This window comes from Rhinoraja longicauda, chromosome 2 (assembly GCF_053455715.1).
Source record: "Rhinoraja longicauda isolate Sanriku21f chromosome 2, sRhiLon1.1, whole genome shotgun sequence".
Classification (NCBI taxonomy): Eukaryota; Metazoa; Chordata; class Chondrichthyes; order Rajiformes; family Arhynchobatidae; genus Rhinoraja; species Rhinoraja longicauda.
This window is the reverse complement of record NC_135954.1, coordinates 23,340,028-23,353,592: the sequence shown is the minus strand read 5'-3', so window position 1 is coordinate 23,353,592 and position 13,565 is coordinate 23,340,028. Positions and strand designations below refer to the sequence as shown.

The 13,565-nt window shown below is 45.9% G+C and overlaps 1 protein-coding gene across 1 annotated transcript; it reads right to left on the bottom strand.

The window, feature by feature from the left end:
- Positions 1–11,546: 11,546 nt before the first annotated feature.
- Positions 11,547–13,278, bottom strand: LOC144609076 (forkhead box protein Q1-like). Its single transcript, XM_078427433.1, has one exon. It carries the CDS (start codon positions 13,095–13,097, stop codon positions 12,120–12,122), a length of 978 nt encoding a protein of 325 aa, XP_078283559.1. The 5' UTR covers positions 13,098–13,278; the 3' UTR covers positions 11,547–12,119.
- Between the last annotated feature and the right edge of the window lie 287 nt (positions 13,279–13,565).

Sequence of the window (13,565 nt, the reverse complement as noted above, 5' to 3'; positions counted from 1 at the left end):
AAGGTAAGGTCCAGAGTTTACAAGTCAAAAGAAAAATTGACAGCACTAACTCTTATAACTCTCATGTTAGAAATGAAATAGGACCTGGAATGATCTTTCCTCAACTAGTTAGGCAGATTAAAGAATAATTGGCATTCTGAAATTTTTGAGGGATCAAATCATTTTGTAGGAGCCATTTATGCTTAATTCAGTTATTGTCATTGTGTTATGGCTATGTTTTAATATTTCTAGTTTATATCATTTTTGCATGCTTGTGGGTGTGACTTAATGCGTAATGGGGAGTGTCTAGATGGGAGGAGGCTCGTGTGTCGACAGAGGTTGTGGGTCAGTTTAGACTCGGAGGATGGTGAGCATACAGTTCTTTACCATGTGCTCGCACAGGTTATATTTGTAAGAACCATACGGTAATAACGGCAAGAATTTCTAGATATTGTTTGAAGAAGAAACAGTTGATAAAGTACGGAAACTGATGAATTACTCTATGATTTGTGCTACTTTAATAAAACCAATTAATGAAGAAAAGGAGTTTGGAAGATTCGTTTTGTCATATCAGGGTGCGACGTGTGCGTAAGCTATAACTACATTTCATCCCCGAGAAGTATTGGCTATCGAAGTGGGATTTTGAGATGGTATAGAAACTGCCATTACACATTTCATTTGTCGGGTTACCTTCAGCAAGGCAATATTCTTCACCAAGTATTTGTTACAACATAGAAGAAGGTTAGGTAGACCCAAAATGCTGGAGTAACTCAGCGGGACAGGCAGCATCACTGGTGAAGAATGGGTAATGTTTCGGGACGAGACCCTTCTTCACAATGATGTCAGGGGAGTGGGCGGGACAGAGATAGAGTGTAGTCGGAGACAGTAAGACTGGTGGGAGAACTGGGAAGGGGAGGGGATGGAGAGAGGGAAAGCAAGGGACGTGAGAGAAGTCAATGTTCATACTGCTGGGGTATAAGCCACCCAAGCGAAATATGGGCCTCTCTCTGACAATGGAAGAGGCCCAGGACAGAAAGGTCAGATTGGGAATGTGAGGGGGAGTTAAATTGCTGAGCAACCGGGAGATCAGGTAGGTTAAGGCGGACTGAGCAGAGGTGTTCAGCGAAACGATTGCTGAGCCTGCGCTTGGTCTCACTGATATACAGGAGTTGACACCTGGGGTTGATGAGGTTGGAGGAGGTGCAAGTGAACCTCTGCCTCACTTGAAAAGACTGTCGGGGTCAATAGACAATAGACAATAGGTGCAGGAGGAGGCCATTCGGCCCTTCGAGCCAGCACCGCCATTCAATGCGATCATGGCTGATCACTCTCAATCAGTACCCCATTCCTGCCTTCTCCCCATACCCCCTCACTCCGCTATCCTTAAGAGCTCTATCCAGCTCTCTCTTGAAAGCATCCAACGAACTGGCCTCCACTGCCTTCTGAGGCAGAGAATTCCACACCTTCACCACCCTCTGACTGAAAAAGTTCTTCCTCATCTCCGTTCTAAATGGCCTACCCCTTATTCTTAAACTGTGGCCCCTTGTTCTGGACTCCCCCAACATTGGGAACATGTTATCTGCCTCTAATGTGTCCAATCCCCTAATTATCTTATATGTTTCAATAAGATCCCCCCTCATCCTTCTAAATTCCAGTGTATACAAGCCCAATCGCTCCAGCCTTTCAACATACGACAGTCCCGCCATTCCGGGAATTAACCTAGTGAACCTACGCTGCACGCTCTCCATAGCAAGAATATCCTTCCTCAAATTTGGAGACCAAAACTGCACACAGTACTCCAGGTGCGGTCTCACCAGGGCCCGGTACAACTGTAGAAGGACCTCTTTGCTCCTATACTCAACTCCTCTTGTTACGAAGGCCAACATTCCATTGGCTTTCTTCACTGCCTGCTGAACCTGCATGCTTCCTTTCATTGACTGATGCACTAGGACACCCAGATCTCGTTGAACTCCCCCTCCTCCTAACTTGACACCATTCAGATAATAATCTGCCTTTCTATTCTTACTTCCAAAGTGAATAACCTCACACTTATCTACATTAAACTGCATCTGCCATGTATCCGCCCACTCACACAACTTGTCCAAGTCACCCTGCAGCCTTATTGCATCTTCCTCACAATTCACACTACCCCCCAACTTAGTATCATCTACAAATTTGCTAATGGTACTTTTAATCCCTTCGTCTAAGTCATTAATGTATATCGTAAATATCTGGGGTCCCAGCACCGAACCTTGAGAGAGAGAGAGAGAGAGAGAGAGAGAGAGAGAGAGAGAGAGAGAGAGAGAGAGAGAGAGAGAGAGAGAGAGAGAGAGAGAGGCAGTGAGAGAGACAGAGAAACCCCCGGCTCACCTTGCACACGGCTAACCCGCAGACATCCCCACCCCGCGGGGAGAGAGAGAAGGGAGAAGAGAGAAGGGTCCTTGGATGGAGTCGAGGGGGAAAGTAAAGGGACATGTGTTGCATCTCCTGCTGTTGCTGGGGAAAGTACCTGCAGAGGGGGTGGTTTGGGTGGCGATGAGGCCAGTCATTGGACCCCGTTTCGGGGTGGCGAAAATGTTGGAGGATTATATGCTGTATGCGACGGTTGATGGGGTGGAAGGTGAGGACAAGGGGGACTCTGTCCTTGTTACGAATGCGGGGGGGGAGCAAGAGTGGAGCTGCAGGATATCGAGGAGACCCTAGTGAGAGCCACCTCTACAGTATAATGGAAGAGGGGAACCCCCGTTCTCTCAAGAATGAGGACATCTCGGATGACCTGGTATGGAAAACCTCATCCTGGGAGCAGATGCGGCGTAGACGGAAGAATTGGGAGTAAGGGAGAGAGTCTTTACAGGAAGCTCTTGCTCCCCCTCCCCCCATTCGTAACAAGGACAGAGTCCCCCTTCCACCTTCCACCCCATCAGCCGTCGCATACAGCATATAATACTCCAACATTTTCACCACCTCCAAAGGGATCCCACTATTGGCCCCATCTTCCCATCTCCACCCCTTTCTGCTTTCCGCAGAGACTGTTCCCTCCGCAACTCCCTGGTCAACTCGGCCCTCCCCACCCAAACCATCCCTTCCCCAGGTACTTTCCCCTGCAACCGCAGGAGATGCAACACCTGTCCCTTTACCTCCCCCCTCGACTCCATCCAAGGACCTCGACGGTCTTTTCAGGTGAGGCAGAGGTTCACTTGCACCTCCTCCAACCTCATCTACTGTAACAACTGTTCCAGGTGCCAACTCCTGTATATCGGCGAGATGAAGCGCAGGCTCGGCAATCATTTGGCTGAACGCCTCCGCTCAGTCCGCTTTAATCTACCTGATCTCCCTGTTGCTCAGCACTTTAACTCCCCCCACACATTCACAATCTGACCTTTCTGTCCTGGGTCTCCTCCATTGTCAGAGTGAGGCCTGGCACAAATTGGAGGAACAGCACCTCATATTTCGCTTGGGTAGCTTTCACCCAACGGTATGAACATTGAATTCTCTAACTGCAAGTAGCCCTTGCTTTCCCTCTCTCTCCATCCCCTTCCCCTTCCCAGTTCTCCCACCAGTCTTACTGTCTCCGACTACATTCTATCTCTGTCCCGCCCACTCCCCTGACATCAGTCTGAAGAAGGGTCTCAACCCGAAACGTCACCCATTCCTCCTCTCCAGAGATGCTGCCTGTCCTGCTGAGTTACTCCAGCGTTCTGTGACCACCCTCGATCTAAAGCAGCATCTGCAGTTCTTTCCTACACATAGAAGAAGGCGACTCAGTCTATCAAGTCTATGCCAGCTCTCAGAGCATTCCCCACCACCTCCCCTGCACTAATTTTCTCTGTAACCAATTCCCCCTACATTTCCATGAACTTGATTCTCTCATTCACCTACACATGCAAGGAGCAATTTACAGTGGTCAATTAACCTACCAACCAGCACATTTTTGGAATGTAGGATTAAATTGGAGCCCCCATTGGAAACACATGCAGTCACAGGAGAACCTGCAAACTGCATCTTGTCAGCCCGGGGGTCAGAAACATACAGAGAGCTTGCACCTCTACCAGGTACACTGAATATTAGGAAAGGAATATAAAGCAGATTTCTGGATTCCTAGTCATTTGTGTGTTTAAAAACAATTTCACAGACATATATATAATCTACATTGCCAAATGTTCTCTGCCACTAGCTCTGGCAGCTTACACACCACACGCTGTGTGAAAATGTTGCCGTTCAGGTCCCCTTTAAATCTTTGCCCTCTCAACATAAATCTGTGCTTTCTTGCGCTAAAATTGCCTAGCCTGGGAAAAAGACTGTGATATTTACTTTAACGATGCCCCTCATGATTTAAGGCCGAAGGGCCTATTTCCATGCAGTATAACTCTATAACTATAGGCCTATCCAGCTGGGCAGGTCCCACAACCTTACTATTAACAAAACATTACAAAGATCAAGAAGCTCAATGACCCCAGTAGTATCAAGGCAGTAACTGACCCCAGTATGATAATTTGTTTCACCCTATCCCGAGCAAAATGATGATGGCTATTCGCTCTATCTATGTCCCTCATGTTTTAAGGTCGATAAGGTGACCCTCAGCCTCCCATGCTCCAGGGAAAAAAAGCCCCGGCCTTTCTCATCTTCTAACTGATGTTTCCGCTAGTGGGAGAGTCTAGGACTAGAGGTCATAGCCTCAGAATTAAAGGATGTTCCTTTAGGAAGAAGATGAGGAGGAATTTCTTTAGTCAGAGGGCAGTGAATCTGTGGAATTCTTTTCCACGGAAGGCTGTGGGGGCCAAGTCAATTGATTTTTTTTTACGGCAGGGATAGATAGATTCTTGATTAGTACGGGTGTCAGGGGTTATGGGTAGAAGGCAGGAGAATGGGGTTAGGAGGGAGAGATAGATCAACCATGATTGATTGGCGGAGCAGACGATGGGCTGAATGATCTATTTCTGTCCTATCACTTATGACCTTATGAAGCTCTCCAGTCTCGGTAACAACCATGTGCACCTTTTCCGCACACTTTTCTATATAGTGACAACCTTCTGGGAGCTGGGTGACCAGAACAGAACGCAATGCTAAAACTGTGCTTGCACCAAAATTATTACAGTTGTAACACAACGTCCTAACTTTGGTACTCAATGCCCCAACCAACGAAAGCAAGTATACCAAATTCCATTTTTCACCACTCTATCCACATGCGTCACCAATTTCTCGTTCTGTGGCTTCTGGCTGACCTGCTGTGTGTTTTCTGCCTTTTCAGTTTTTAGTTTTTAGCTGGTCAGCTTGGATACACTTTTCTCATGTTTGAAGTAGACTTGAATTTATACTGTACTTTTCATAACATTGTACATTCATAACGATTGACACAAACATCCACATTTGAAGTGCAATCACGGTTACAGAATGGAACATCGATCAGAAGATTGCTGCATTGTTGCTTCAGGAGACTGTAATGTAATTGCATGCAAGTATTTATTTTTGTTTAAGCATTGTTGATTGAGGACTAAGTTTGGCTTGGACACTTGAATAATTCCATCTAACCTTTGTCACTTACTCCACCCATCTGCCAATCACCCCTCCCCCCCCCCTTCCCCTCACCTGTACCCACCTATCACTTAAGAACTCAAAGTGCTGGAATAACTCAGCGGGTCAGACAGCATCTTTGGAGAACATGGATAAGTGACTTGGGTCGGGATCCTTCTTAAGACTGTCTGACCCGCTGTTACGACAGCACATTTTGTCCTTTTGTGTAAAGCAGCATCTGCAGTTCCTTGTTTCTCCACCTATCACTTGGCAGGTTTTGCCCCTCCCCCAACTCACTTTTCCAACTTTCTCTCCTCTACTAAAATCAGTCCGAGGAAGGGTCTGGCCCAGAAACGTAGCCTGTCCATTCCCTCCACTGATACCTCCTGACCCGCTGCGCTTTGTGGTTTCCTTAGTTTAAATCATTTCCATGCTCATCTTCAAAATAAGATGTGAGATCTTACCCCTTTAGCTGAGAGGGCAAATGGAACACAAATTTATTGTTCTGATTTTTTGTTAAACTTCTGATAGCGCTGCCCTTCCTGAATGATGCACTGAAATGCCAGCTCAGATGTCTTGTTTTCAACCCTCGATGCTGATCCAGGGACTCACAAACGCACACAGACTCGCAGCTCGCATGCATGGGACAGTGAAGTATTTTTCGTGCATGCCTCATTAACCTAGATTTCTATATGAATCAATAGACACAAAGTACTGGAGTACAAAGCGCTAAGTGCTTATGTATAGTGATACTTGTACTGCACTGTATAGAAAAATAAATTTCACCTTACCTCGGTACGTGATAAATAAAGTACCACACCATATCATACCCATACCATGTTGAAAGACTGGAGCGACTAGGCTTGTACACACTGGAATTTAGAAGGATGAGAGGGGATCTTATCGAAACGTATAAGATTATTAAGGGGTTGGACATGTTAGAGGCAGGAAACATGTTCCCAATGTCGGGGGAGTCCAGAACCAGGGGCCACAGTTTAAGAATAAGGGGTAGGCCATTTAGAACAGAGATGAGGAAAAACTTTTTTAGTCAGAGAGTTGTGAATCTGTGGAATTCTCTGCCTCAGAGGGCAGTGGAGGCCAATTCTCTGAATACATTCAAGAGAGAGCTAGATAGAGCTCTTAAGGATAGCGGAGTCAGGGGGTATGGGGAGAAAGCAGGAACGGGGTACTGATTGAGAATGATCAGCCATGATCACATTGAATGGCGGTGCTGGCTCAAAGGGCCGAATGGCCTCCTCCTGCACCTATTGTCTATTGTCTATAATCGTAGTCTTAGAACGCAGTGTTAATACTCAGTACCAGGTCACTGGAGGCAAGTATTTGTGCAAGATTTTATGAATTCCACCCCTCTTTATTAAACTGTAGATGCGCATTCCTTGGGTTCAGTCCTATGCGGGCTGATCGTCGTAGTTACATTTTTACTGCTGACGTGACATCTCTGCTGATCCGTGGAATTTGACTGAACTTATCGGATGGGCCAACAAGTTCACAAACTAAAATCTGTGAAAAAAATAATGTTTTGCAGTCTTCAGTAGTTCAACCTGACAAAAAAGGAGGGAGAGTTAAATGCTGACTGAACGACGTTTGCTTTGGGGCATCCTTGTTAATACGTGAAAGACATTTTAACCAGGATGCGCTCGCGATTTGCGTGGAAGGAATTTGTATGTTTTGACTTCTGCCGTTAAATGCACAGTTTACGGGAGCAACAACATAATTTCAAAGGAAGGTGTCAACCGTTTGGGCGAGGCAAGTAAAATAGTTGGAACAAGATAATGGGGATTGTCAAGGGTGACCTTTAAAACGAGCAAGGTCAGGTAAATGGGTCCAGCCCGGGTGAGCTGGGACGAATGCTGTTTGGCACTGCACCAAAATTGCTTGACATCTGCCTGCGTGCCAACACTGACATCACTGGACCTCCCAGTGATTGATTAAATATTCACTTGGCGCCGAAAACCTCCTTTGCATGTGCGCAAGGGGGCCACAATATAATAACAACTTATTGAAAAGAATTCCCAGCTTCACCCGCACAGCTACTTTACCGTAATATTTCTCTAAACTGTGCTCAGGTCGACATAATTGCGGCAACTTTATTATCTGCAATTGCTGCTTTGAGTAAACTACCTCGGGCAATCGAGAACCAGGCGACATAGGTTTAAGGTGAGGGGGGGAGGGGGAGATTTAATAGGAATCCGAGGGGTGACTTTTTCACGCAAAGGGTGGTGGGTGTGCGGAACGAGTTGCCAGAGAAGGTAGTTGAGGCAGGGACTATCGCAACGTTTAAGAAACATTTAAAGAGGTTTAGAGGGATATGGGCCAAACGCGGGGGGGGGGCTAGTATAGATGGAGCATGTTGGCCGACGTGGGCAAGTTGGGCCGAGGGGCCTGTTTCCACGTTGAGTAACTCTATGACCTCAAATGTTTCAAAATCGCACCCAGCCCAATTTGAAAGCCAGTTATTACATTTACTGAACAATCACCGCATTAACACCCTAATCATTCCAAACAGGTTGCCCGAGAAAGTATACCGGCTAAGCCTTGTTGCCATCGGTATGAGTGTCTCTAGACAAGGAGATTGGCAGAATCCAATTTCCAAATGTCAAAAGTTCCCCTCCCGACCCTCGCTGTTTAACTAAACACCTGTCGCGGCATCTCGCTTTGCGGTGGTACTTCAACGCTCCGGATACCGTCGTTAAACATCTGTGTATCGCACCTAATCGTAATGATCTTTTATTATTCGATGAACAAATTTATTTTTCAAAGCAAGTCTGATATTGGGATTTTAACACTGGACCATTTTGCTTGGAAGTGCTGTGATTCTACGCGAATGCTCTCGTTGTCTCGCAATACTTCTCATGGGAGTGCCTTGAAAGTGGTTAAACGAGATGGACCGGTAACCGCACTGGAGAACACTCATTTGGCTATGAACTGGAGGGCAGTGTGCAACAATAAGGCGCTGCTCCAAATAGGTACCGCTTGCTCACGACACTTATGCTCGTCTGTGAGTTAGTCTGTCATGTTTTCACCTAGAGAATGCGCTTATGTTTGTGTACACATCAATCGTTTTTTTCTCTCATTTGCAAATCAGTACAGCTTTCAAAGAAACACAGGTGGCCATAAACATAATTTAAAACGCTTTATAAAAAATATAATGTCTGCTCATATGTCAGCACAGGCTAACTAACATAAAAGGTCCCCATTAAAGAGGTCTCCACTGAGAGTGTGATTTAGATAAATATGTGAAATGCATACAAAAATGCTGCAGTTAGCAGAAACCTGAAATAAAAATAGAAAATGCTGGTCAGAAAAAATCCAGCAGGTCAGACCGCAGCCGAGGAGAGAGAAGCAGGCAGGTGTAAAGATCATCTTCCTGGAGGGAACTCTGGCCGGCTGAATTACTGTAGCACATTGTGGTTTGCTCAAGGTTTCAGCGTCTGCAGTTCCTGGTGTCTCTAAAGATCGCCTTTTCTGTTTTTATTTTCGTCACTTTTTTTTTACAGGAACCTTTATGACTGTAAATGTCTGTGTGTGACTTAGAAACATAAAAACATAGAAAATAGGTGCAGGAGTAGGCCATTCGGCCCTTCGAGCCTGCACCGCCATTCAATATGATCATGGCTGATCATCCAACTCAGTATCCCGTACCTGCCTTCTCTCCATATCCCCTGATCCCTTTAGCCACAAGGGCCACATCTAACTCCCTCTTAAATATAGCCAATGAACTGGCCTCAACTACCTTCTGTGGCAGAGAATTCCACAGATTCACCACTCTGTGTGAAAAAAAACCGTTCTCATCTCGGTCCTAAAAGACTTCCCCCTTATCCTTAAACTGTGACCCCTTGTTCTGGACTTCCCCAACATCGGGAACAATCTTCCTGCATCTAGCCTGTCCAATCCCTTAAGAATTTTGTAAGTTTCTATAAGATCCCCCCTCAATCTTCTAAATTCCAGCGAGTACAAGCCGAGTCTATCCAGTCTTTCTTCATATGAAAGTCCTGCCATCCCAGGAATCAATCTGTACTCCCTTTATGGCAAGAATGTCTTTCCTCAGAATTACTTTTTCTGTTTTTATTTTTATGACTGTAAATGTCTGTGTGAGACTTACTTTTTCTGTTTTTATTTTTATGACTGTAAATGTCTGTGTGAGACTTACTTTTACTGTTTTTATTTTCGTCACTTTTTTTTACAGGAACCTTTATGACTGTAAATGTCAGTGTGAGACTTACTTTGATGCAGCCCTTCATCCAAGTGCACTGTGGTGATGCGGAGATACAAGATGCAGCTGCCGGTGACAATCTCCAGCTTCACGCGTGGTTGGTCGAAAGAAGGGTACATCTATAGAGGAAGTGTGTGTGTGTGTGTGTGTGGATTACCTGGAGCACAGTCTTTGATGTTGCGATATAATTCAAGTTGTTTATATTTTCTAACATCTTTGACTCGGAATTCAAAGTGCGAATGATTAAGAATGTATTGTTTGATATCGGGAAAATAAAATATATCGGAATCTTTGAAGTGCCCGCATTCCCTCGATTTGTTTGCACACCGTGAAGTTTGTCTGGACATCCTTACTATACATTTGCATCAGAACTCACTGATCAGAAAAAAAAGTCGTCTTCACAGTTCGGGATGGAATGCCCCAATACTAAATTCTGATACAATTACACATTCACCTGGAAATAGCTCCAGAATTTCGATTACTGGCGCGTGTTGGTTCTTGGGAGCGCCAAAGTAACTCTCCACTGATATATTTCGTGTGAAGTTTGTGTTTGTTATACCTCTCATTAATTGTAATTACGAGATCAACTGGAATATAACCAGTAAACCAGGACAATTGTTATCATTTATTACAATGACAAATAATGTAAATCAAACTTGTCTTAATGGTCACTCCAAAAAGCTTGTGTTTATTGGGGATCATGTCGATGAAAATAAATACATGCTTACGATAGCATATTTAAACTTAGGTCTGAAGAAAGGTTCTGACCCTCAACGTTGTCTGTCCATTTCCTCCGCAGATGCTGCTTGGTGCACTGAGTTCCTCCAGCACTTTGCTCTTTGCTTAAGATATCACATGGAACTTGGCTGGAAAGGGTACAGAGAAGATTAACGAAAATGTTGCCAGAACTCGAGGGTCTGAGCTATGGGCAGAGGTTGAGTAGGCTGGGACTCTATTCCTTGGAGCGCAGGAGGATGAGGGGTGATCTTATGGAGGTGCATAACGTAATGAGAGGAATAGATCGAGTAGATGCACCGAGTCTCTTGGCCAGAGTTGGTCAAGTCAAGTCAAGTCAATTTTATTTGTATAGCACATTTAAAAACAACCCACGTTGACCAAAGTGCTGTACATCTGGTGAATCGAGGTCCAGGCGACATAGGTTTCAGGTGAAGGGGAAAAGATTTAACAGGAATCTGAAGGGTAACCTTTTCACTCAAAGGGTGGTGGATGTACGGAACAAGCTGCCAGAGGAGGTAGTTGAGGCTGGAACTATCCGAACATTTCAGAAACAGTTAGACAGGTACATGGATAGGACAGGTTTGGAGGGATATGGACCAAATGCTGGCAGGTGGGACTAGTGTAGCTGGGACATGTTGGCCGGTGTGGGCAAGTTGGGCCGAAGGGCCTGTTTCCGCACTGTATCACCCTATGACTTTGACTCAGGCAATGGACCGATTTGCCAATAGATGATCATTAGTCAATGCACACAAACGCACATCCGGAATACCCGAGAGAAACTCATTGGCATTAAAGATGTAAACAAGCTGCTGCGACTTTCCCAATAGTTTGGCTCCGCCCCGAACCTTTCAAGGCAGCGGCGTTTCATAATCTGATCTCAACAACGCACAGGAGTTTATACATCACTTCCCACGCGAATCCCGAATTCTTTTTATTTAACTTTTCCACAAGAGTGCCCTTTACCAAACCGCAGAGATGAAACCGATCGACTGTCAAATCACTGCACGCCACAAACAAGTAGGATTGATTCATTACCAAGGCTTTTTTTAATTCGAAAATATAACGCTCGAGCGTCACTTCATAAAACAAAAATAACACAAAATCACCTGCTTACATTGGCAGTGGTCACGTCGTTAGTAACAGTACTGAGATTTATCAAACTTATTCGCTCGATTCGAGCATTGTCGGTAATATTCTACAAAAGATTTCTTCAAAACCACAAAATAAAATGTCTATAGCCCGTCTGGTTGCCTTTTGTTTGGAAAACAGAGTTATAAATAGTTTTGCATTAAAAAAAAAAAGATCATAGCTACTTATTTTTGGCACGCGGGAATGCCATCGTTTGGGGCAGAGATAATCTGATACCCAGTTGATCTCACGTTTTCACTATCAGTTTAACAATAATTGATAACTTACTATAATCCCCGTAAAATATATACAGTGGTTCTCTTGATAACGACCAGAGCAACTGGTTTTGTCGATATACGGAACAGCGGACTAATACTTGGACAAGCAATAATCGAACCGAACCGTTTCTCGGGTTCCTAACGGTGTTCGGGATAAAACGCTCTTTCTATAAGGGTCTAATTAAAAAATAAAAAAAAGTGCACAGGAGAGGCTCCGTTATTTTTTTCCCCATGGAGTTACTTAATACCCTCTAAACGATGAGCGAATCGATTTTGTAGGGATGGTAGGGGGCACAGTGCATCGTCGTTGGCATCCCGATGCAGGAAAAAGTCTCCGAGCTGGGAATCCTGTTCTGAAAACACTTTGTGGAGAAGGGGTTCGCTCGGTGATCGAGCAAGCTCTGCTCTGACACGGGGAACCTGTATGGTTGCAGCAGGGAGGTAGCGCCGGGGCCAATGGGGAAGAGTGTGGGCACCGGGGCAGCGGGTGGGTAGGTGAGGAACGGATAGGATAACAGGAGTCGGTTGGACCAGTACAGTCTGCTAACGTTACAGGGTACTTTGGTTTCTGACACCTTGTCTTCTTGCCTTCGAAAAGGCGTGCTCAAGATGCTGTCAATTGCAAAAGAGCTGGAGAACTTGGCGCTGGACCCTTCTTGCTTGGTGGATGAGGCGAGAACTCCGGGCATGACCTCCACGTGTTTGTCGCCCGCTCCGGCTTCCTTGAGGGGCTTGCGGCCAATGCGCTTTCTTCTGCGGCGGAAGACCCCGTCTGCGAAAGTGTACTCGCTGTTCGGGTTCAGCATCCAGTAGTTGTCTTTGCCCCACGGTCTGGATGGATCGCGGAGCACCTTGACGAAGCAGTCGTTCAAGGACAGGTTGTGGCGGACTGAGTTCCTCCAGCCGGTGTAGGTGCCTCTGAAGAAGGGAAACTTCTTCATCAGGTAGTCGTTGATCTCAGCCAAGGTGAGGCGACCGGTAGCCGAGTCTCTGATCGCCATCGCGATCAGGGCGATGTAGGAGTAAGGAGGTTTGGGACGCCTGGTGTAGGTCTTGGATTTTCCCTCCGAGCAAGAGTTTGTTGGTGCCGGACTGTTGGCAACGCAGTCTCCATCAGATCCCAGTTCCTCCTCCACAGAGAGAGGCGAGGGTACACTACCCTCAGAGTCGCTGCATACCTCGGCGGGTTTATTTCCAAATCCCCCCTCCTCGAAAGCCTCCAAACTCATGGTCGGGTTGTGCTTTAGTTTCCCCTCAGAGTGACTTCCGCAGCGCGGCTGAGTACCACAGGTATCAATGACTGTGGAGGGGTTGGAAGTCCTTTTATATTGAGTGAGACAGTCAGCAAGGATAGTCTCGCCCCCGTTCCGAACAGCTGCTGCCCGCTGCGGCGCAGGCAAAGTTGTCTTCGCAAATGAATGGAAAGCGGAGATCGCTTTCGGTCGAAGTTGTTTTTGTCAAGTTCCAGGCGCCCAGGTAGCTCTTTACTGTCAGAGACAAATCCTTCAACTCTCCAGAGACTCGCTCAGACCTGTGTAATATCACCATCCGAAAGGCCCAACCCACTGTGCAGATGGGGGGGGGGGGGGGGGGGATGCCAATCGCAGAGACGCTGACAAAATCGCTCCCCGTCTTCCAACCTCGCCAGATAGCTCTCGATTGCTATCGGTATGTTGTAAAAATCGCTAATACTTTAC

Coding starts and splice junctions, on each gene's coding strand:
- LOC144609076 (XM_078427433.1), bottom strand. CDS start 13,097: ATGAGTTTGGAGGCTTTCGAGGAGGGGGGATTTGGAAATAAACCCGCC.